The following is a 26,387-nucleotide window of genomic DNA, read 5'->3' as shown; positions in this document are numbered from 1 at the left end:
TTTCTATTTTTTCCCGAATTAACCGGCCCCTCATCCCCCCCAGATGGTTAAATCGAAAAAACGACTATTTTTAATTTAATCTGATCCGGTCCCTGATACGCCTGCCAAGTTTCATCGTCCTAGCTTGCCTGACAGACAGCTTGACAGACAGACAGACCGACAGACAGACCGACAGACAAACAGACAGACCGACAGAATTTGCGATCGCTATATGACACTTGGTTAATACCAAGAGCCATAAAAAGCATAAAAATCACGAGGTTTCTCGTAAAATAATTTTAGTCTAAGAGTGCATACAAAGATCATTTTCGGGGTTGTGGAGTTTTTAAAAAAAATGTGTGAATTATGTTGAGAATGAAAAATTATCTGCCATACGTTTTGACAGGGACCCAGACCTCCTGATTACGGACCTATGTTGGTATTTCTTCTTAACTAAAATAAGGCAATGTAAACAGTTTGTGTTTTGTTGTGCTTAAAAAGAAATTGGCGCTTGAAATGTTATTTAGTTTACGTTTTAACAGAATAAAATGTCTAGTTATTTTATATTTTTTACAATTTTAATACCGTTTTACTATGTATTTTTTATCTTTTTTTTTAGAGAGAGAAAGATGGGCTTATTAATATAAATAAACAAAACGAAACAAGCAAATGGCCCGAAGCAAAGCCTGTTTGTGCTTACAACCCCAGTACACATACAAGTAAAAACAATACGAAAAGGAGAGGAAAATGAAAAAAGAAAAGAAAGGGAAAAGAAAAAAAATAATGCTGATATTCAATTTACGTCATGGCTGGACTTTGTAAACACGGACTTGATTCTAATGTAGATTGCTATTTCTTTATGGTGTTTCTCTTCGTTCTCCTTTTCTTGTTTTATCGACTCCACCCCGCAGAGATATCCAGGGACAAGCACACTAATAAATGAGTTAGTAATATTTTAATTGATGTATGAAACTTTACCCTTTCTGTTAAATACTGCTTTTGTTTTTAGAAGATGTTAAAAGTGTTGCACAAATGCAATTAAATTATTTCCATAGGTTTCACTGATGCTTAAACAAGGTGTGACGTCAGAAGAGGTGATAAAAATAGCGGAAGCCGGTGACCTACCAGCTTTGCTGAAACCTGAAGCTCAAATTCCCCTAATTCGTCTTGTGGGACAACAAGGTCATAGCGCAATTGTTGCTCAAGTCATAGTTGAAGAATCTACAACTTTGCTGAAGGAAGAACAACCATTTCCAATTTATAAGGAACATACTACAGAACCAGAAGTATCGGAGCTTGAAACAGCCCATATTTTTGCCCCTGATTTGAAAAGTGAGTACGGGTCTCCTTCTGACAGATCATCTGGCAGTCCATATAAATAGATTACTTTTGTTTTTTGTTTGGGGGGAGGGAGGAGCTGAGGACATGACTAATTCCCCTTTTTCAAGGAGCCTCTTTGAAGATATTCTTCGACTAGGTGCACGACTCTCAGTACCCATGTATTTTATAAGATATAAAGTTATGCTAATAAATTACTCGTAACTGTTCTCAATCCGGTAATGATCTCTTTTACTGATGCAAGATTTTCGTGTTAGGATGGCGCCACGTGCATTTTTTTTAGTTCTCGTGGTCAGGGGAGTGTGTTCGTCTACATGGGGAGGGGGGTACTCGTGAAAACACAAAAACAAGATAATTGAAACTGGTACGGTAAAGGCTAATGAATAAAGCCGTGCAGAACGCATCAAAGATATTTCAAAAGGTGACATTTAAACTAATGCAGAGACTTACTGAAATAAACAAAGAAAAAACGCAACTAAAATATCACTTTTTTACATGAGTGTTGTTTTGAAATATTTCTATATAGTTCAATTAAAACAATTATAATTCTATTGAGTTTGAATTCAGGTTAAACTAATTTACTTAAAAAGGAAATTAAACTTAAGGAAGCTCAATAATAAATTTGAAATCGAGTAAAATTTCAAGCTGTATTATTTGTATAGTTATTGCAGTTTTGGGGGTTCTAAATTGAAACAAAAGCTTGAAGTTAACTTATTTTACATCCTCTTAGCAAAAACAGATCAGAATCAACAACACTGATGAACTAACATAGAAAACAGAAAGAGTCAAAACTAATCCGTACCCGGGTCAGTTCTCTTTGGGTCTGAAGTCAGGAAAACAGCTAGCTAATTTTCAAACAGTTCCTGGTGACGAACTGTAAGTAAGGAGTGACCCGGCTCAATAGTTACCGAAACTCTAAAAAACGAAATTTTGATACCAATGGATACATCAAAAGAATTGGATTTTTATGCTGATTTTAAATATATAAGCTTCATCAAGTATAGTCTTATCCATCAAAAGTTACGAGCCTGAGAAAATTTGCCTTATTTTCAAAAAAAGGGGGATACACCCCCTAAAAGCTGTAAAATTTAAATGAAAATCACATCATCAGATTCAACGTATCAGAGAACCCTACTGTTGGGGTTTCAAGATCCTATCTGCAAAAATGTGGAATTTGGTATTTTTTGCCAGAAGAAAGATCACGGATGCTTGTTTATTTTTATTATATATTTTTTTTGACACAATCATCCAGGGATGATAGTGTCGATCCAGTGCTTTTAGAATGTCTCGAGAGGGCTCATTCGAAATGAAATTAAAAGCTCGAGTGCCCTTTTTAAGTGACCATAAAATTTGAGGGCAATTTTATGGTCACTCCCATGCTCATTTTTTTTCTCAAAGTCATCGGATCAAAATTTTGAAATAACTATTTTGTTCAGCATAGTCAAAAATCTAACAACTATGGCTTTGAGGACGACTCAATCCCCTACAGTCCCCGGGGGAGGGGTGGCAAAAATTACAAACTTTGCCCATTGTTTACATATACTATTTGTTATTGGGAAGTATACAGACGTTTTCAGGGTGGATTTCTTCTGGTGGGGAGGGAGTGGGGATTACATAAGAGGATCTCTCCATGGAAGAATTATTCATGGGAGAAGAGAATTTCCATGAAGGGGGTGCTGGATTTTCAGCATTATTAAAAAAAAAAGAAATTAAATAAAAAAAAACAAGTTTTTTCAATTGAAACTAAGGAGCAACACTAAGACTTAAAACGAACAGAAGTTATTATGCATATGAGGGGGTTCGTCCCCTCCTTAATACCACGCTCTTTACGCTTAAGTATTTTTAGTAATTTCAAAAGAGCTATTTATTCTAATTAAACGGCCTTTATGATTCAGGGGTCATTCTTGAAGAATTGGAATAAAATTCGAACTTTAGCGTAAAAAACGAGGTTTGACGAGGGGGCGAGCCCCTCATATACGTAATTAAAATATACGAATTTAGAAGTTTGTTCCGTAAGTTAATTCGTAACTTAAGTATATTTATTACTAATTAAAATGTTCGTAAATAAAATTAAAAGTTCTAGCGGCCTTTTTAAGCAACCAAAACAATTGTAGGGCAACTAGGCCCTCTCCCCCGTCCCTTTATTCTCAAAATAGTCCGATCAAAATTTTGAGAAAGCCATTTAGCCAAAAAAAGTAAAATTGATATGCAAATGTCGTTTTAATTATCTATGTACGGTGAACCAAAATCAAAACCTGCATTAATTCAGAAACGTTTAGAAATTACCTAAAAAACAAGTTTTTTTAACTGAACGTAAGGAGCAACATTAAAAATTAAAACGAACGAAAATTATTCCGTATATCAAAGGGGCTGTCCCCTCCTCAACGTCCAGCTATTTACGCTAAAGTTTGACTCTTTCTCACAACTCTACTTTTTAAAACAATAAAAAACTTTAGCGTAAAGAGGGGGTGTTGAAGAGGGGACAGCCCCTTTCATATACGGAATATTTTCGGTTCTTATGCTAAATCTTCAGCTTCTTTATCAAGTTTTAATGCTGCTCCTGACTTTCAGTTAAAAAAATTTGTTTTGTTTTTTCTATTTAATTATATAGATACATCTATTTAATTGAAAGATACCTACAAATGGTGATATCTAATAACAGACCGTATCCAGGATTTTGTTTGGGGGGGGGGAGGTACAAATACTTTAGAAACCTCATCAGAAATGTGTTTGTATGAGTCTTTATTACGTTTCTAAGAGTCAGAAAAACATATTTTTTGAAAGAGGGGGATGTTCAAACCTCTAACCCCTCCCTTGAATGCCCTCTTTTCGAGTACTAATTTCGGTTTTCAGGAAAATTAGTAAATTAATTTTGATGCCAAGATAATGCCTTCGTATATATAAGGCACTAGTATGATCATTATATTCTAAAACCATTATCCTTGGAAATAAGTAGTCAGTAGTATTTATAGAAAAAAATAGGGTTAAAAGCTCTGATGACGTATTATCTGTAAAATAAACATTTATTTTTACTAGAAAGCATCGATAGTAAAGGGAGATGCTATATTGTCAACTGCTCTATTTATTGGGTTTCAAAAAGTACCGGGGTTAGTACCACTGCTATCTTAACTCTAAATGCTTTTGGATTTAAAAATTAAGAATCTGCTACCGAAGCTCAGATAGAAAAGAGCATTGACCCGGCAGTATCTTTTGTACATTTTTTTCGATTTTAATCACTCAGTGTTTTGTTACTTCATTTTCTATGCGGGTATAAGCTTGACAGAGAGGTGGTTTCTCCACTGTCTACTCTTCTCTCGCCTCCCTTTGTCTCTCCCTGTATCTCTTCATCTCTTCCTCAGAATTTCTATGCACATCTGTCTCCTTCTCTATTTTGGTCTGTCTATCTTTTTAAGTTTTTTTTTTCTTCAAGCATTGCCCGATGTTCCAGCTCTGCGCGAGGCTCAAGAGCGAAAGGGTAAGTTTCTATTTTGTATGCAACAATAGTGTAATTCCTTTCTTGCGTTTTTAAATCAGAAAAGAGAAAATGGAAAGCCTAAAAGACATAATGATACCAAGAAAAAAATTATTAAACCATTTTCAAAATCTTCAGCTTCTTTATCATCTCTAGGCTCTTAAAAACCTTCAGTTATTGGCAGAATAAATTGGTGACATTATGAACTATTATTCTAATTTTTTTCAAAATTTGGCATCATTTATCTCAATTCTTTTGTATGAATGTATATTTATTTTATCTTTATCCCTTCATGTAACTTAATTTTACTATTCATGATTCTTTCTTAGTTCTAGACTGAGCTCCATATCTTAAGACGTCATCTGTTTTCGCAGGGGCGTAATTTCTTCAAAACCCGGGGGAGCGGGGGCAAAGTTGGAGCTGATTTTCCCAAATCAAGTGAAAATGACTGTGAAAAATGAAAAATGATCTTGTTGGCACTGAGTATCAGCTCGAGAGGCAAACTGGGGTTAGGGAGGGGGGTAGTTTCCCCCCTGCTCCACAGCAAATTACGCCCCTGTTCTATCATCTGTTCTTGATTTTTTTTTTTTAAGTTAGGCATATATTAGCTACAGCTGCATTACATGACCTTAAGTCCTTAAGTGATTTTAATCAGTCATTATTAAGACTTTTATTAATATAAACGGATTCCCATTTTGTGCAGAAGTTTTTTTTTTAAACAAGTTCAAGTCTATTCTATTCTTAAGATAAATGGAGACGTTTTGGCTACTTAGATTATTATAGCTGATGAGAAAGCTAATAAAGAAATATGCTGTTCTAGTACTTTCGAATTTTCAGTTTCTTTTTTAACATCCATGTTAAATAGCTTATGCTTACCACGTTAACAATGGATAAAATTGGATATTAAATTAGCTTTCAGTTTGTTTGTAAAAGATAAAAAGATAAGTGGCCTATCTTTTTTTAGTAAATGTCATTTAAACCTTTTCTATTTTAATACCTATTTTCTTATGTAGTTTGTTAAACTTCAGCTTTCAATATGTTAGTACTTTTTGTTTTTGTTCGTCCAAGCCCTTTAAGTAGCTAATTCATTTTAGTCAGTTAGAGCAACTCATGGCTCAATTTAGTTTTTTTGTATTTGTGTTTGATTGTGTTTTAATTTTAAATGCCTTTATAGTTTGTGCCTCGATTGTGTTGCTTTTAAAAATGTAGCCTACTTTTTTTTGACAAATAGGCCTAGTTTTCAGTTTTTATCCTAATCTATCTGACTCTTTATTTTATTTCAGCTATCTTCAATCCTTAATCCTTTTTCTTCCCTCTTTTTTCACCGCAATTCATTGACTTGTTGCTGGGTTTCAGTTTTCGTAATTGTGTCTGTAGTGATTATTTTGTTGTAAGTTTTGTTGTGTTAGTCTTTTTTTGCAACAGGATTTTTATCATCACTAATGCTAGAACTGACCTACGAAGACAATATCAGTTCGTCAGATTTCCCCCAGGTAGCTTTTGTTTTGCCTATGTTTTCCTATTTAAAAATCGAGCCGTAACCAAACTAGCTATGAGGCGTCTTACTTCTCACAAAAATGTGTTAGATTTACAGCGTTATTTAAATTTTTATACATTAAATGTGTAAGTGCATACTCTTGAAAAAAATGTGTTCTCTCTAATAGCAAAGTCGTGGCTACGGTGCTGATTTGAAACCTTTGTCTCATGATTTGAAACCTTTGGACAGAAAGTACAATCACAAACACACACATCTCTCACTCACTTTAATAATTCATTTGAAATAAGATAAAACAACGTCTAACATATTAATCTTTTCTGTTTCTTAATTTTGGCTGCACCTGGGCATGACTTTTTTCTATTTTGTAAGATCTACAGAATCTCCCCTGATTTATATGGCTTATAAAGGTATTATATTCTTAACTCAACCAGAAAAAATACCAGCTTCATACTTTTATCTTCTCTTTTTTTTTCTACAATTTGATTAATTAAAAGATGATTTATGTACAGGTTAGAGAAGCAGATTTTTCTTTTTAGAACTGATTAAATGTCAACCCAGAAGGACAAAGACAAAAAAATCTGTAGCCATGGCATGCTCTTCAACCTCTAGTACACTAACTACTTCCATCATTGATGTGATTGGTTCTTCTAAAAGGGAAGAAGTTTCCAACCATGACAAAGTTTATGTATTAGATCAACAACTACAGTTAACAGAAATTAGCAAGGTAGATATGACACAAGGAATATGTAAAGAAAATCAGTGGTCCAATATTAAAGCAGAAGGATCGGTAGATTTAGTTAAAAATTTTGCTGTCTTAAGAAATAGACCTCTCACAGAACATGACAGCATTGAAATTGAACCTCGTTCGTGCAGTTTGGCAGAAGTTAAGCAAAAAGATCAAATAATAGAAGAAGAAGCAGGCAGTGTTGCCAAGAAAATTTGTGGTCCATGTGTTACCCCGCATGAAGTCTTTCAGACACTTGCAAATACCAGTAAGCTTTTACCTGAAGAACTCTCAACTAAGCCAGTGCATGTTAGTTTTCTTGGGCCAGCTGTTATAACTATTAAAGTAGACATTTTAGATCGAGAGCGACCTTTGGACAAAGACTCTTGTTTGACACAAACTGATCGTTTAAAGTTTGTCAAACACTTTCCACTTTCTGTTCATTCCCTTGAACAGGACTTTGAACATTTTAGCCTGATAGAAAAGAAACAGTTTCAAGAATCAGAAAATATGATACCCCTTCCTCATAAAAGTTACTCATTAGAAGCAAAATTTCAGCAGACTATGGAAAGCGCTATATTTTTTAATAGTTCTTCATTGTTAAATCAACCTGGAACTGGAATGTTAATTATTCAAGAAAGCAAAGCACAAAATGTTAGCGAAAATCAGCCTTTAGAAGCCGAAAAAAGTCTTTCCGCCACCGGTGCACTTTCTATTGAAAGACAAGCAGCCAGGGCACAATGTGATCCACTTGTAATTTCTTCGCAAATGGCATATGAAACTAGTCAGGCAACAGACAAGGTTGATGGTAAAGTATTTCCAGCTGGCGAGGCGTGTGATATATTGACTGTCAATGAAAACAAACTTCTTTCGTCTACACAGCAATTAATCGAATCTGTTGGGGCTCATAAGGGAACAAATATACTTGTTATGAAAAATAATGCTAGCATAACTCAGTCTAGAAGTCAGGCTGGCACAGTGAGCGAATATCAAGCCTATTACTGTGAGGGATTACTACAGAGCGACAGATCTTCAGCTCAAAATGCAAATATAATATCTAACGAAACGATTGCTTTATGTGTGAAAGATATTGAGAGTTTAGAGTCTTTGGGATCGGGAACAATTTCTGATGTTTCAAGAACTATGGTAGAAAAAGCGAATGAAAATTCTACCAATATGGAAGGTAAAGCTGCAATAGCAACTGTACAAAAAACTATTGAAGTCATTGGGGACTTAGAACTACCCAAATACAATTTTTCAAAAGGCAAGGCTACCTTGCAAGCTGTTTTTAGCACTATTTGTTGTGTATCTCAACTGCAACTTCTACAAAAAGAAGGGTATTTCAGTGTTGAAAATATTCCGACTACCCTAGTAACATCAGAAATTGTCGAAAGTCAATCCTTCTCAGTTACTACCCACACTGACCTAGAGAACTTGCAACATGTAAATTTTGTAAATCCAGAAATTGTTGCCGCAAAGAAAACAACCACGCTACATGAAGGATCTGCTTTTTTTACGCTATACCAGCAGCCACTGCAAGGGATGCAGAATTTCACTGAAACCACACAACAAAAAGAGAGTATATCTCTCGCTGACGTCACAGCTTATAATCAAGCCAAATCTATTGAATATGTCCTAGTATTAGATAGAGAAAAAGATCTTTTCTTAACTGAACCTTATCAAACTCGTGTTGAAGAAACGATACTAGACAATATACCACATATAGTATGCATACAACAAGACATGGAGAATATTGACACTTGTCTTGAATCCAAATCAAAGAATAGTTCTATAGCTAAAACTACAGTTGAAGTTCTTCATAAAGTGGCTCCAGTGATTGAAGAGCAAAAAGCTGCTGACTCGTTCTGTTTTCTAAAGATGGATATGTCGCTTGAGAACAAGCTAAGCTCTAGAATTGTCCCTGCCCACAATAAAGTAGTAATTGCTGAAGCAAGTCAGATATTTGACAAAGAGTCTAATCAATCGACACTATGTCCACAAGAAGAAAAAATTCAACTTGGAAGATTAAAAAGCCTACCACTTTCTATATCGATTCAAGAACCCCTTGAAACTGAATGTAAAAATAACACAGGTATACCACCTAAAAATTTACCTGATCATGCATCGGGGAAAATAGTTTGCAACGAAGGTTTTATACCATTAATTGAAAATCAGAGGACTACTGAGTCAACCTCTTCTTTGCAAGCAGAAATACCAAACAAAACTATGATTAACTTTGAGATTACTCCTGGCAATAATAATGCACTGATTGTTCATACAACTCGGGTGTTTGATAGAGAATGTAGTCAATCTACTATACATCCAGCAAAAAGAAGAGCTCAGCTTGAAAGAGTTGAAAGTTTACCACTGTTCATATTTATTCAAGAAACTCTAGAAACTGATTGTAGGTATAGTGCAAATAGGCCATCACAAAATATAGCCAATCAAACAATAGGAAAGTCTATCAAAGCTGAACACTTCATCCCAGTGATTGAAGAGCAAAATACTACTGAATCTATTTCTTCTCTAAAAAAGGAAAAACTAAATGAAAAGAAGGCAAGGCTTGAAGTGACACCTATTAATAATAAGATTACGGTGACTAATACAGCTCAAGTATTTGATAAAGAATTTTATCAATCCACACTGCATCCAATGGAAGAAAAAGCTGAATTTGTAAGAGTCGCAAGTTTGCCACTTTCCGTGTTCATTCAAGGAACATTGGAAACTCAATTTGAGAATATTGGTTTTCAACCAGTAGAAAATTTGACTGACAGAGCAACGGAATGCGTCTTGACTCCATCGATTGAAGTGCAAAACACTACTGATTCTACCTCTGTTTTACCCAAAGAAAAGCTGAACCAAAAAAAACTAGGCTTTGGAATGACACCTTTGACTAATAAAATTACAGGTGTTAATGAAACTCAAGTACTTGATAAAGAAAGAGATCGATGTACTCTACTCTCAGTGGAGGAAAAAGCCGAATATGAAAGAGTCGGAAGTTCTCCACTCACCATATCGGCGCAACAAATCCTGGAAACTCACTCTGGAAACAATGAAGTTAGACCAATTGAAAGTTTAACTGACCAAGCCTCAGGAAATACATTCAATGCCAAAGGTTTTGTTCCAGTGATTGAACTTCAAACTACTTCTGATTCTGTCTCTTTTCTACAAGAAGAGAAACTGAGTGAAATTAAGTTAAATTTTGAGGTAATTCCTGGAAAAAATAAAGTGACAGTTGTTAATACAACCCAGGTATTTGATAAAGAGTGTGATTGCTCTACTCCATATCCATTAAAAGAAAGAGCCGAGTCAACAATCGTTGGAGAATTACCGCTCTTGGCATCAATGCAAGAAGCTCTGGAAACTGAATCTGGAATTATCAAACATAAACCAACTGAAAGTTTGGTTCACCAAGCAATAGGAAGAAAGGCTATTAATGCTGAAGGCTTTATCCCGGTGGTGGAAGTGCAAGGTACTTGTGACTCCATCTCTTTTCTACAGGAAGAAATTCCAAATGAAAATAGATTAAGATGTGAAATTAGCCCAGCAAGTAGTTCTTCAGTAACTGTTAGCGCAGCTCAGGTTTTTGATAAGGAAACTAATCCACATATTTTTAATTCAGTACAAGAAAAGACCAATTTTCAATGTGTCGAGGGTTTAACAATTTCTACAATAATTCAAGAAACGCTGGAAAATGAAGGTAGAAGCATTCAAGATGAATCAGTGGGAAAATTAGCTGACATTGGATTAAGAAAGTCAGTAGATACCCAAGAATGCGTTCCTGAAAGCTCGTTTAATCAAATACTAGAGTCTGTTTCAGGGGCAGCTTTAGAACCTCTAAAGAATATGATAGCAAAATCTTGTTTTGTTTTACCTAGCGGTAAAGTAACTTTAGTATCCCCAACTAATCCTTTTGAAAAAGAAAAAAGTATTGAAGCTGAGATTCCAGGCCTTAAAAGCGTCATTTTAGAACCAGTAAAAAATATTTCGGTGTCAGTTTCTGCGCAACAAGAACTAAGAATGGTAGGGAACCTTCATGATCAACCAGCCGTCTCACATAATTATGCACTAAAAGATTTTACTTCACCTGTATGCCATACTATCACAGCTATGCAGAAAGTCTTAGACAATATGGAAATAATGTGTGATGAGGGACATATAGAATGCTTAGCTCAGATTGATCTTGCAGCTGCAAAGAAAAAATTATGCACTGCGAATCTTATCTCATCGTTCTGGAAAGAAGAAAAATTACCCAGTGCTGGTGAGTCTGTTAAAAAAGCAAATATAAGCCCTATCCAGAGTAATTCTCTGTATGTAACTGCACATTCAGTCTTAGAAGCTGTTGATATACTCTCTTCTTCTGAAACTTCAGAGAAAGCTACCCACAGAGCTGGCATCGAAGACAAGATAGTTGAAAAGAACGTACCATTTTTGGCCACTGAGTATTCAGATGGAACAAAATTAATTGCAAATGAAGAAGACTTAGTAATACTAGGGAATGCAAAGATTCATGATAGTGCTGAGTCTCAAGCTCCTGTTTCAAGTACAACATTAATGTTTGAAAAAGAAGAAAACTTCAATGCAGCAAATAGGTACTCAGGTAAAGCCAGCATTAACAATTTCCCTTCGGAAACACTTGTTATAGGTGAGGTCAAGTCCTTGACCGAACAAGTCTTGAAAGCTTCAGATACCGTTTATGTCGATTTTGCCGAAGGTAAAAATGTTTCGGGGCTGAATATACATCCTGAGGAAACAATAAGCTTGGCCTCAAAGACTATGACATTGTTGGATGATACGACTGCTACAGATGTATTACGAAGTTGTTCTTCAGAAAATCTCGCCTTGACTTTTGAATTGTTGTCTGATTTAGATTATTCTAGGCAACCTACAATAATTTGTACTTCAATAAACGAATCCAGTGCTCCTAAAGATTTCGACACCCTGGATCAACCATCATCCAATATAATTGGAATCGCTTCTTTGCTTCTGAGTAAGTATAAATTTATGTAACTAAAGATGAGTTTGTAAATTTATTCTTCTTTTCATGCCTGCTAAAAAAGACATCTAGTTGATCAATAATTTTAAATTTAATGTTACTTTTAAGTTTAAGATAGCAGTATGTAAATATACTTTATTGTATTATCAATTCTTGAGCTCGTTTTCGCTTTATATTTGTCATCAAAAATGTAAAATTAAAGATTAAATTTCACTTTGAAGCTAAAAGAACAAATCCAAATATTACAAACACGCCACATATAGCACGCACACACACGGAAATATATTTTTGGGTGTCAAATGCTCTAAAGTATATGCTAGCTTCAATGAAATTCTGACTAGTCCCTTTCTACAAAACTTAAATTTAAACTATAGATCCTACACGTAGAATACCATAATATCCTTGGTTTCATATAAAATGTTATGTTTTTTTTATGTATTTTTTTGTATATCTGGTAAAGTTACTATTACTTTAATTGATTTCTATTTTGTATTTTTCTTTTATGGAGAAAAATTTGTGTCTCTAATGGACTAAACTATTTTTTTTGTTTTTGTTTCGTTATTACTGTTTTTTTTTTCTTTGGCAAAAACCCATTAATAAAAAATAGCAGATTACGCTGCCCTATTGTTCTGCTGTCCTATGTTTCATAAAAGATGATCATTCGGGTGAACTTCATGTTTTCCCAAGAAAACTAGTTTCTTTGGGGGTAGATCAGCTATTGCTTGGTCAGATTGTGCCTCCCAGGTCTGAAAAGTTTAATTTATTTCTAAAATAGTAAACTGTCTATATATGAGGCATTAGTTTAGTCATAAGAGTGGCCCCCCAACGAAAGATGCTGATTCTTGGCACCCTTAGGAAACCCTGGTAGTCTTGATGCCATTTTGGTTCATATAAATAAATAAACAAATGAATTATGTTTCAAAAATAAATAAACTTCATAATTTTCTCAATTTTAAAAATAAGTTTTAAGTTTTTATGTCTAACATTAAGATCTTCTTCTCTGAGACACTGGTTAAAATTTAATTTTTTGGTGTTTGCTAAAAACCTGCTATATAGTATTTTTTTGCTTAATTTTCGGAGAATGTGGTGTTTCCCTTGTCAGGTCTTCGTAACTTCGTGTCGTAACATGATTCCCAGCAACTCACATATATATATATATATATATATATATATATATATATATATATATATATATATATATATATATATATATATATATATATATATATATATATATATATATATATATATATATATATATATATATATATATATATATATATATATATATATATATATATATATATATATATATATATATATATATATATATATATATATATATATATATATATATATATATATATACATATATATATATATCTATATATATATGTATATATATATATATATATATATATATATATATATATATATATATATATATATATATATATATATATATATATATATATATATATATATATATATATATATATATATATATATATATATATATATATATATGTGTGTGTGTGTGTGTGTGTGTTTAAATCCCTTTTCACCCTTGAGTCGTAGTCCTAACACCTGACCTTGTCTGAATCGACACCACAAACGTAACACACAGCGAAGAGATGAGAGGTGGAAAACCACATTCTTCTGTTGAAGGTACCAGGAAGTGCTACATGTGGCCTTAAGTGATAATTTTGTGTTGTATTTTTTTTTTACCCAGCGACAAGATCAATGAAAAGCGTTATTTTCTTTTTGTTGGTTTAATCAGCTTTGGTCAATAAATGTTTCATTAGTTTGACTTAGCCATATTGCCTTAAGCGAGGAATCAAAACTGCTCATTTTAAAATATTTATTTAAAAAAGCTTTTTTCGAGAGGAAACTGAAATAAGTCTGCAAAGCATTGCTGTTTTATTTTGGAGTGAGAATTAAAAATGTGAACCTATATTGCAAATTGTAATATATGGGTTTTGGGGCTAAAATCCTCCTATAGTCCCTGGTTTGGCTTTTCTTTGTAATGCTTGTGCCAGTCTCTAAATTTCACAGTTGTAGCAGGTGAACTCTTCACGACTTTACAATTAATATTTCTGACACTCGCTAGGTGATGGTATAGCAAAACCTCCTTTGGCACCTATATCTTCTGTGAGTAATTGCCTGGAATGTTAAGTTCTATAATTTTTTTTTAACTTTGTAGCGAATCCTGAGAATCTAGCAAATGGAACTTATGCTTGAAATGGAGCCTATTATTGAAAAACATACACTTAGAATTAAGTATAACTATTTTAATTTCATAAGAAAAAATTTGTATAATATTTTTTTTTTGCTCTCATTCCCATTTCCTTTTTTTATAATCAATCTAATTATCTCCTCACATTTAAAAGCCTAAGAACTAAACAAACTATCCTTAAAACGATTACTTCTCTACACTTCCGAACAAAACGAACCAAATATTCTTCATTCCTAAACATGAGACAGACGTGAGGCGCACTAGGTTGTCTGACCCCCCCCCCCTTGGCAACTATAATCTTTCAGTAATATCAAACCTGTTATTAGGCAGCTCATAAGTAGTTAACTCCCTATTTTGCAAAGTCCAGCCTACTAATTAAGTTCTTCTCTTCACTAGTGTCTGGTCTTAGCAACAGCCTACAACTCGAGGTCTTAGCATGTCTGATCTTCTGATCCCCTGGCCTCTCTGTAGCCTTCTCTACCACTTCCTCCTCTCAAAAACCAGTTCCTGGTCTCATGTGTGCCAATTCAAGAAAATACGCGGGTGGGGGCATCTATTTTTTGAAAATCTAGGGTGGTGAGCAAATTTTTTTTCAATAATTATACAAAAAAGGTGTTAATAATGAAAATACAAAATAAATTATTTTTCAAAATGTAGGGGGGGGAGTAATATGGGAGAGCAATTTTTGAGTACATGCTTAATCTCGGTTGATTCCCGCCTCTCTAAGTCGGCCAGTTATAGGTAAGGGATATTGTGGAGAATTTGCTTTTTAATAGATCTTTAAACCCTATTACGAAAAACTCTATCACCTTTAGCCTTTAATCCCTCTTAAATCTCCTTGGTATCTTCTGCCACTCTCTTCTTGCGATTTCTTTCAACTTTCATATATTCTTTTCTAAATCTCTAGTATGCCTTTAGCCTCTTTTCTAAAATTCCTAGAGACATCTAACGCTTCTTGTAGTCTACATTTTAGCTATTTACTTGCCTATGCACATATCAGCCCTTTTGAGCTGAAATTACGCCCCTGTTTTCTACCTTACCAATTTTACACAATTCCACTTACTCTTCTAGTTATTCCTTACACACCTTATTCTTTGTTAATCTATTTAACTCACCTTCTTTATGCACACTCTGAACCCATACCTCCTTTTAGGCCAGTTTAAGAGTATTGGAAACATGATCCGACCATACACAATTCATCACTCTGAAATTACAACACCATCGCCAAAGACCTAACCCAACCAGAAAATACTCTACCACACATAAGAACCCCAAAAGACCAGTAAAACTCCCCTCCTCTTCATCCCCCCACCACACAAAATATACTATCTGTGGTTATTAATTTTCATTTACACAATAAAAATAAATATGTGATTCCCATTTATTCTTCATTTGGTTCTGGTTCTTAATCTGGCGCTTCCCGATATTTGAATAACCACACCTTTAGAGTTGCTCGAACACCTAGCCTGCTGTCGCAAAATGTTGTCGTGGACTATTGTGACGTATTGCTTTTCAATTCATCTCCTATTTATTTCCTTGTATTCACCATTGTAAATCCTAGTGCACGCACTAAAGTCACCTGCCACAGTGAAATAACTACCACTAAACAATTCAAGACACTTTCTCTTCCCCTTTTGATAACATCTCCCAGATATTTTTCTTTGTCTGTGAACTATTCTATAGTAGTAGAAAAACCACCCCTTTAACTTATTTATTCCTTTCTACTTTTGACTACACTTTTGTCTTCTACTTTTGACTTTCTACTTTTGTCTCAGATTCACTTTCTAATTTAAGAACCAGTAACGACTTTTAATATACTACCTGTATATTAAAACTTCAACTGTGGCTCCTATTTATTCCTTGGTTTCCTGCTAACACACTCATATTTACACCTTTGCAGACAAATTCAAAATTATTTTCCGCGTCTCAGATGGACCTATGATATCCTGTTCGTGTGACTTACATAAATTGTACCCATGAATATTCTATAAACAAATCTTTAGATTTTTTTTTGCCCCACTGCCTTCTAAATCCTATTCCGTAAGCGTCAGATCAAGAACAATCCTGTATGAAGCTCTTCTTGTAGTAGTACATCTATATCTAGCCCATCCTATTCGTAATATTCTCTCTGATCTGCTCCCACTTCCCAGTTGACTATTGGGATGCCAATATGCGTCATCTGGATTTCTTATCGCCAGTCCTCGGAGTCCCTGATGGCCTAACTTCTGAATCAGTTAAAAAAAAAATATGTATCTTTTTAGGGTAAGGGATTTTCAAATTGAAGTCTAAATAATAAAATTGTACCTCTTTCCTTACTCTTAAGTTTTTTGTCTATTATAAATCCGAAGAATCTGGTTTCGAGAGCTAACCTTGCAATATTACTTATTACAGATAATGTTCCAACAGACTCCGTTCAGGAACTTCACGAAAAAGAGAAGGAGGGAGTAGTTGCCAAAATGAATCTGGATGTGCATGAATCAGTCATAATCCAAACTGTGGAGTTTTCTGACGCTACTAATCAGCTCAAAACTGCTGAAGAGGGTAAAGAACTGGCTACTTCAGTATTGTTGCCTTCAGAAGCCGCTGAAACAACCATAATTGAAACTGCTCAGCGTGAAGAAACATTATCATCTACTAGTTTGATTAAAGGTACTATAGCAGATAGAACTTTAAGCACCATTGGCACCAAAACAATTTCTCAAGTTCAGACACTAAACTCAGTCACTGATATGCCAAAAAGAGATTCAAACATGGAAGCAGTAGCAAAAGCAGAACTATTACCGTCCGATCACATACAAACAACATCCCACTCCGTTCTAATAGGTCCAGGTGAAATTAAAACTGATAATCTAAATGAAAAACTTGCATTGACATCCATGACAAAAGCCACATCCAAGGTTCCAGAAATCTCTCAAGTTGTTTCACTCCAAAAAGAAGCTCATACTAGCCCAGCTACTGAAACACCACAGAAAGCAAGATCTATTACAATCCCTCAGAACGCAATAAACACAACTGAAACAACAATTTCTGATAAAGAAAACACTTTACACTTAGTATCTCCATTACAGTCAAATGCTAAGGTGTCAGACATAAAAAAGGCTAAAAATATTGCTGTTGTTAGTGCCGTTGATTTAGAATTGAAGGAAGAACCAATAGAGACGTTACAATTTGAAGAAAAAATTGCTTTGGAGTCATATGGGCCTGAGCCAATCATGGCTATAACTTCACAACCACAGGCTATCAACAAAGAGCAATCAATTGTTCGAGATTTCGACACGGAGAGAGCCGTTTCTATATCCCCAGAACTAATAAATTTGTCTGGTCCAATGAAAGCAAAAGAAATAATTGATCAAAAAAAATCTGTTACGGTCACTACTTCAGAACCACAGTTATCAGTTCAACTGTTAAAACTAGTGAAGTTTGATCAAGAGCCAAAGTTAGCGGCGGAAAGTTATGTTCCCGAGCCATCTAACGCATCTGAGTCGCATGTACAAATACTAAGAAAGGAAAAAGTGGTAGAAAATGATGTAAAACCTGAAAAAGCTCAATCAGTTTCTCCTCAGCCTCAGCAGCTTTCAGAACATGCAACTCGAATGCAAGATAAAATGACACCTACTTCTGTGGTCAAAGTTGAATCTCAACTTGAAGTTATTCCTTTTGCAACCAAAACTGATACACTTAAAAAAGCAAATCTCTCGCTAACACAGAAAGAAAAAGAACCTATTTCTGTTACCGAGCTTGAAGCACAGGTCTCAGAGAAGGAGCTTAAGACTGAATCTATAAAGCCCCAAAAAGCATCAATTAAAAGCCAGGAAAATCGGTCGATACAGATAAAAGAGGTTCGGTCAGAGATTAATACTGAAGACTTAGTTCTAAAGAAGGAAAAACTATCTAAACCCAACGTTATTATTGAAGAACAGAGGCCAGTAATTGTGCAAGAGGAGGATATTACCTCTCCAATAGGATTTTTACCCGAACCTGTCAAGCCGGAATTAGCGGCTGCTATTCTTAGTAAAAATCAATCACTACAGATGAAAACAGTTCAGCCAGAGATCCGAACTGAAGACATAGCTTTAAAAAAAGAAAAACCATCACAGTCTTTTGTTGCTATTGAAGAACAAAGGCCAGTAACTGTACAGGAGGAGGATGTTACCTCTCCAGTAGGACTTCTCCCCAAATCTGTCAAGCCAGAAAAAGCGGCTGCTATAATTGGTAAAAACCAGTCACTACAGACGAAAATAGTTCAGCCAGAGATTCAAACAGAAGATTTTGTTATTAAAAAAGAAAAAACGTCCAGTTCTTCTGTTGCTATAGAAGAACATAGGCCAGTAATTGTGCAGGAGGAGGATGTTACCTCTCCAGTAGGACTTCTCCCCGAATTTGTCAAGCCAGAAAAAGCGGCTGCTATAATTAGTAAAAATCAGTCACTACTGACCAAAATAGTTCAGCCAGAGATCCAAACAGTAAATCTAGTTGTTGAAAAAGAAAAAGTGTCCAATTCTTTTGTTGCTATGGAAGAACAGAGGCCAGTAATTGTGCTGGAGGAGGATGTTACCTCTCCAGTGGGACTTCTCCCCGAGTCTGTCAAGCCAGAAAAAGCGGCTGCTATAATTAGTAAAAGTCAGTCACTTCAGACGACAATAGTTCGGCCAGAGGTCCAAACAGAAGATCTAGTTGTTAAAAAAGAAAAAACATACAATTCTTTTGTTGCCATGGAAGAACGGAACCCAGTAATTGTACAGGAGGAGGATGTTACCTCTCCAGTAGGACTTCTCCCCGGATCTGTCAAGCCAGAAAAAGCGTCTACTATAATTGGTAAAAATCAGTCACTTGAGACAAAAATAGTTCAGCCAGAGATCCAAACAGAAGATCTAGTTGTTAAAAAAGAAAAAACATCCAATTCTTTTGTTAATATGGAAGAGCAAACGCCAATTATTGTTCAAGAAGAGGAAGTTGTTTCCTCAGTAGGACTTATCCCCAAATCCATAAGGCATGGAGAAGGATCAATTATAAGTACTGAAAACGAATCAATACAAGTAAAACAAGTCCAACCAGAGATTAAAACAGAAAAGCTAGTTGTTACGAAAGAAATCCCTTCAGAACCTCGCATAACTAGGGAAGAACAGAGTGCAGTTATAATTAAGGAAGAAGAAGTTACTTCCCCAGTAGGGGCACTTCCCGAACCTGATGTGCCAGAAAAAGTAGCAGTTATAAGTTATGAAAACGAATCTCTGTTGATAGAAGAGGTTCAAGTAGACGTCAATGCCGAAAAACTAGCCATCAAAGATGAAAAAACTTCTAAAGATCGTATTTCTGAAGAACAGAGACTGGTAATCTTACAGGAAGAAGAAGCTACTTCTCCAGTAGGAGGAGTCATTTCCAAATCCTTAAAACCAGACAAGGCGGATACCACAGTCAATGATAATCAATCACTGTTGATAAAAGAGCTCCAAACAGAACTTGCAGTTGGAGATCTCGCCGTCAAAGAGGAAGACAAATCCAACCTATCTATTATTATTGAAGAACAGAGGTCGGTGATAGTCCAAGAAGAAGAAGCTTCTTCTCCAATAGTACAACCAACTCAAGAGTTTGCAAAAACTTCAACAGAATTAGGAAAACGAACTGGACCAGTTGTCGCGGAGCAAGCAACTGCTTATGAAAAAGTTTCTCCTGTGAGCGACATGACTTTGCCTGAAAAGGCTAAGATACTAAACAAAACAAATAAACTTGAGGCAGCTATGGCCACCGCTAAAGTGAGCCTTTCTCCGGTTTCCATCGATACTCAGCTACAGTCTAACTCTCAGGTTGTTTCTCTAACTGAGGAGACTACAGAATCTTCTAATAAGACGAAAAAACCGAGATCTATTATAAAGAAGCACTCTCCACCTAAAGAAACTCAAATAGAGAAAGTAGTTTTGAAAAAAGCTGAAGTAAGGAAATTTGTGCCTCAGCAAGCCACACTTGAAACTGTAGAACTAAAATCCTTTGAGATTGAGGAAAAGCCGAAAGAAACTAAGGAAGCAAAGAAAGAAAAGCAGGCTTTAGACCTTGAATTTCAGCCTGAAGTAAAAACCAGACTAAGGGATGACACTGAAACAGCTACTAAGACTGTAGCTCAGGTAGAACCGTGTGATAGCATTGAAACAATTGTGGATAATTCCTTAAGTGAAAAGAAAAAGAAAAAAGGAAAAAAAGTTAAGCAAAGCGAAACAGTGCAGCTTGATCTAAAAGAGAAAGGTACAAATGAACAGTTGAAAATAGAAAAACAAGATGAACAAACAGATGCAACAATTCCAATCAAGAAAAAAAAGTCCAAAACAGACGAGGAAGCATCGTATACGGTTAGAGAAGAAAGTCCTGAATCTGTGCTAGTAGCAAAAAAGAAAACTAAGGAACAGTCTAAGTATCAAGAAGAAAATATTGAGGATGATTTTACTATAAAGGTAAAAATGGATGGTGATGAACAAGAAGAAAATAGAGAAGTCAAAGAGGAGGAGGAACAGTCAAACACAAATGTTCAAATAAAGAGAAAAAAGTCTGAAAAAGACAAGAAATTACCGTATACGGTCAGAGAAGAAAGCCCCGAATTAGTGTTAGTAGTGAAAAAGAAAGAAAAAGAGCAGTTTAAAAACGATGAAGCAAACGTTGAAGATAATTTTACTCTCAAATTGGGAAAAGATGACAAAGAATTATCTGACGATGAGGATACTATTCGTGAGGGAACCGAGAGTCCGGAAAGTGTTGAGGGAATGTTTAGACTACAATTGAACAAGAAGAATTTGCTTGATATATCTGAAGAGGCAAAAGAGTCCCTGATGTTTAAGATACCCGCAAAACCGAAGATTCCAGCACCAAAACGACATGAAGGTACATATGATTGCCGTGATTTCACAACTTTGCATTGTTCTCACATTTTCACTACCATTTTCTTCTCTTTCACTTATCAGTATTTATGTTTGAAGTTTTTTCTCTCTTCTTTTCTTACCTTTAAAAATACTGTTGTTGCTGATACTTGCTAGAAAGATAAGTTTCACCGTCCATCTTGAAATATAGAAATAATAAATGTGCGTTTCAAATTGGCATAATAATTTCAGATAATGCTATGCTGTATAATATCTTAACAAATCTCTTCTTGTATTTTACTGTTATTAATGACCTTATGTTTGAACAAAGGATGTTGTTATAGACCACTAAAAAGAAGGTGGAGCCAAATTCTTAGCTAAAAATGTAACATAAGGCCTTTTGAATTACCACTATTGAAATATCACCATCTTTTTTCTTTCAAACTAAAGATATTCGTCCGAGTAAGATCCACAAGTAGAGAAAAATGGACCCAAAGTTATACTTGTTGTTACCTAGCTTTTGCGGTCTAAAAATAAGCATTTCAGGTGCTATTTTCATAAGTTTAGTTTTTACATAAATTATTTTGATTAACAGGAATATTTGGGAATAATGCCATCTTTATTGTAGGTTTATGATGATTCTTCAACTGATTGCAAGGTTGGAAAAAAAGAAGGAAAAATAACTCTACTAAAATCGGCAATCTTAGTTAACAACTCCATCTATTATACACCTTTATTCTTTTCTTTTCTTTTTTGAAATTTCTTTTAGTAGAACTATCACTTGTTTCATCACTAAACTGCTTGCAGTGTATGTCTAACAAAATATCTTAATACTTGTTACTTTAATAATTAATGGCTATTATTAATTATTTATGCTTTAAGTTTTTATAGTTTGCTGATTACACCAAAGGAGATAAGTCCCCATGTTCGGACGGAAATTACGTTTCCTTCTGGCGAGTGGATAGTCTTGTAAACTGGTTTGTTTTTTATATAGAGAATGAAATATATTTTTTTTTTATACCTTTATGCTTATCATTGAAGTAAATTTGCCGTAACGATAAACAAATTGTGTCAAAACTTTTTGTCACAAACTTTTTAATAAAAAGCTTTTCCTTACGTCACCACACACCCGATTCGAGTAAGGAATAGAATATGAAATTAATCTTCAATAAGAAGTAACCAGTAATCAAATTATTTTATTTAAATAGATAAAAAATTGTGTCGAAGAAAATTACACAAAATGAAATGTCGATAAAAAGAAATTTCAGCAGAAGCATAATAATAAAGAATTAACAAGTTTTACTGGAAGATTTTATTTTCATTTTAGTTTATAACATTATTGCCTTTTTCTCTAAATCCCAGCTAATATTGAAATAGTATTGAAATAAGTATTGAAATAATATTGAAATAAGCTTCTGAAATAGGTTATCGTAACTTAGGCTAAAATTTGAATCATGATTTGGTTGAAATTCAGAAAGAGAATAAATAATGAGAATAATCTGAGATGGTCTTTATATAGAGTCTTGTATCCTACAATGGAAAAAAAAAATAATACGTTTGGTTCAATTTTAAATGGGATGGCATATGTTAAGACAATTTAAACTGGGAACTTGCACCCAAAGCTTTGCTTTACAGGATGAATTAGACTACAATCTAAATAAATTTAAGTCCCAGTCAATTTTTGTCTGTTAGTCTTATGTTCTTTTTTAATCCAAAGTTTTATTCTTGTGTATGTCTGTTATTATGCTTTAAATCAATTACTGAAGTTTTAATTCAAATGTATGAGGTAGGTACACATATGTTGATTATAATTGTAATGGAAGTGGAAAGGTTATTGCGATAAATATTTAAATCTCAAGGACGGTGAACATTGAATGTCTAATAGAAAAATTGCAAAACTCAACAGATTTTGCTGGCACTGGGTCCAAAGCCCTCTTAGTTTCGTCGTACGTGCCTATAATACAATATTTATTTTATTTAGCTAAAAAAAATTAATATTCTGTGGAAAAGAAGTAATATTCTATGAAATTGAATTTCCCTCAATCAAACTATTGATGAATACTAAAATTTTGAAGTATTATCAGTCGAATACACAATATATAATTTCGTAAAAACCCACTTTTGATTTTCACTATTTTCAAAAAAAATATGGTTTAGAATTCTTCTGAATTTATTACACATATAAAGGGTTTGTGTTGCTTTTGTACTACCATTTCAGTAAGGATCATTGTAATACTGGACCCCCATTGGATCATATAAGCTGTCCAGGATTTTTAAGGGCTAACGACTATCTGACATTACATAAAATAGCAAAGGTTTCTTAAATTAAATATTGAACCTTAAGTGAATTGGTTGCTGAAATACTTATCCGGTTACAGTCTGTTTTTCTGCATTTGATTTATAATTTGGCAGAAAGTAATATTTGTAAAATTAACAATATTTACTTTTGACAAAAATAAAAATATCTTAATTAAAGATTGTACTATATAAAATCCTTTTGTTACTGGAACCCATATGAATAATTATCTGTTTTTTTTTATGAACTTTCTGGTCTCTTTAACTGAATATAGTTAATCTGTCAAACAGTTTATGATTACGAAGTGTATTTAAAGAGTGACTCATGGTAATAGTTATCGAAATTCTAAAACAAGCTGCTCTGATAACAATATATACGCTGATAAAACTAGTTACGGTAATAGTTGTCAGTTTAATTTATTCGTGTTCAGGTATCTATAAAAATGTGAAATTTTGCAAGCTTTTCGAGAAAGAAGATCACAAATGCGTGTTTTTAACTTTTTTTCGTCATGGGTGACCGTATTGAGTTTATGTTCTAGACTATTGGGAAGCTCATTCAACCAGAAACTGACAGTTTTGGTGCCTGATTTAAGTAGTGGAAAAGATTGTGCCACAGCAAAAGGGGTATTTTCTGCCATTTTGTGAGAGCATAAGAACAATAGTCATCCAAGGGGACCAAGAAGCTACCAAGCGAAAATTGTGAGAATGCCAATTGATCCAAAATTATCCTAAAAGAGACAGTATATCCGTGCGGTAACACATTGGCTCTTAAAGATTTCATTCTAAATTCCTTCCATTAAAACAGGTCAATACTGCGATTTATTTTAAGCTTCATTTGGCTAATCAAATGAAAAAAACAAGTTTTTTAAAATGAAAGTAAGGAGTGACATTAAAAAACGATCAGAAATTACTCCGTATATGAAAGGGGCTTTTCCTCCTCAACGCCCCGCTCTTTACGCTAAAGTTTGACTCTTTCTCTTAACTCTACTTTTTAAAACAGTAAAAAACTTTAGCGTAAAGAGCGGGGTGTTGAGGAGGAAAAGACCCTTTCATATACGGAATAATTTCTGTTCGTTTTAATGTCGCTCCTTACTTTCATTTTAAAAAACTTTTTTTATTGAATTTCTGGACGTTTTTGAATTAATACATGTTTTGATCTTGGCTCTCCGCACATAACTAATTAAAACGAAATTTGCATATTATTTTTTTTGGCTAAATGGCTTTCTCATAGTTTTAATCGGAAGATTTAGAGAAAAAAAGAAGTGAGGGAGGAAGTCTAGTTGCCCTCCAATTTTTTGATTACTTAAAAAGGCACCTAGAACTTTTAATTTTTACGAACGTTTCCATTAGTAAAAAATATGCGTAACTTACGAATTAACTTTCGTAACGAATTTCTATATTCGTATGTTTTTATTGCGTATTTGAAAGGGTTTACCCCTCGTCGATACATCACTCTTTACGCTAAAGCTTAAATTCTGTCCCAATTCCTTAAGAATGACCCCTGGATCACAAAGGCCGTAGAATAAATAATTGAAATTACTAAAAATACTTTAGCGTAAAGAGCGGGGTAATACGAGGTGGTAAACCCCTCATATGCGTAATAATTTCTGCTCGTTTTAAGTTTTAATGCTGCTCTTCAACTTTTCATATTTATTTTTTCATTGTTTTTTTTTTAAATAATGCTAGAAAATCCTGCGCCCCTTCATTGAAAGTCTCTTCCCCCATGAAAAGCTCCTCCATGGAAAGATCCTCCCACGTAACCCCACCCCCCAAATCTCCCTCCCAAACGAAAAATACCCCCCTGAAAACGTCTCTACACTTCCCAATAACCATGCAGCCTCTCCCACGGGGACTGCGGGGGATTAAGTCGTCCCCAAAGATATAGTTATTAGGTTTTTCGACTTTGGTGAATAAAATGGCTATCTCAGAATTTTTATCCGGTGACTTTGAGGAAAAATGAGCGTGGGAGGGCGCCTAGGTACCCTCCAATTTTTTTGGTCACTTAAAAAAGTGCACTAGAACTTTCAATTTCCGTTAAAATGAGCCCTCTCGCGACATTCTAGGACCACTGGGTCGATACGATCACCCCTGGAAAAAAAAATAAATAAACACGCATCCGTGATTTGTCTTCTGGCAAAAAATGCAAAAATTCCACATTTTTGTAGATAGGAGGTTGAAAGTTCTACAATACGGTTTTTTGATACGCTGAATCTGATGGTGTGATTTTCGTTAAGATTGTATGACTTTTAGGGGGTGTTTCCCCCTATTTACTAAAATGAGGCAAATTTTCTTAGGCTCGTAACTTTTGATGGGTAAGACTAATCTTGATGAAATTTATATATTTAAAATCAGCATTAAAATGCGATTTTTTTATGTAACTATTGGTATCAAAATTCCATTTTTAGAGTTTCGGTTACTATTGAGCCGGGTCGCTCCTTACTACAGTTCGTTACCACGATCTGTTTGATATATTTCTTTTCAAGTTTGATAAAATTGTATACCGATGTATAATTTCGCGTATTTTTGAACTGAGGCTGTAGTGGGCTGGGGGATCATATCTCCCCTTCTATTGTAGAAATAAAGTGTATCATAGAACATTACATTCATATGCCTAGCGGAACAAAGATGATAAGGTCGGGGGCAACACGAGTGCGGCCACGATATTTCCCAGAGGTGGGGAAATTTCTCTGATTACTTAATTTTTTTATATATGTTCTTTTTTCGGGGGGGGGGGGATATCTTATCCCTTCTTCCGGCGTCCGTAGGGGAAAGCCTTGCAAAAAATTCAAGAAAAATCTGGAATGCCACCTTTTCCCTCCATTCTTTACGCTCCAGCTTTTTTTTTAAATTGTCCCTTTTCCTTAAAAATTACCTTTTCCAAGATGTAATGGATTTTAATCCTCAGTACTAATATCACTCGCTTGGCTCAAATGTATCTCTGAAAATGGAGGGTGGCTAGTGGCGAATTCCTCCGTCATGTCAATAAAGGGGACTTACAATTAAAGGT

General features: G+C 34.5%; 1 protein-coding gene across 10 annotated transcripts in view; it reads left to right on the top strand.

Moving 5' to 3' along the window:
- Nucleotides 1–26,387, top strand: part of LOC136033704 (titin-like) — a 369,666-nt gene that overhangs the window by 244,722 nt on the left and 98,557 nt on the right. For 6 of the 10 annotated variants that reach the window (XM_065714567.1, XM_065714566.1, XM_065714563.1 and 3 more), the window contains 4 exons: nucleotides 1,035–1,311; nucleotides 4,748–4,792; nucleotides 6,824–12,001; nucleotides 16,635–21,110. In XM_065714567.1, the coding sequence (XP_065570639.1) occupies nucleotides 1,035–1,311; nucleotides 4,748–4,792; nucleotides 6,824–12,001; nucleotides 16,635–21,110 (9,976 nt within the window). The remainder of the gene's footprint in view (nucleotides 1–1,034; nucleotides 1,312–4,747; nucleotides 4,793–6,823; nucleotides 12,002–16,634; nucleotides 21,111–26,387) is intronic. The other 4 variants (XM_065714570.1, XM_065714569.1, XM_065714568.1 and 1 more) reach the window with 3 other exon arrangements.

This window comes from Artemia franciscana, chromosome 12, assembly GCF_032884065.1.
Source record: "Artemia franciscana chromosome 12, ASM3288406v1, whole genome shotgun sequence".
NCBI classification, from domain to species: Eukaryota; Metazoa; Arthropoda; class Branchiopoda; order Anostraca; family Artemiidae; genus Artemia; species Artemia franciscana.
This window is presented reverse-complemented; position numbering and strand designations above follow the sequence as displayed.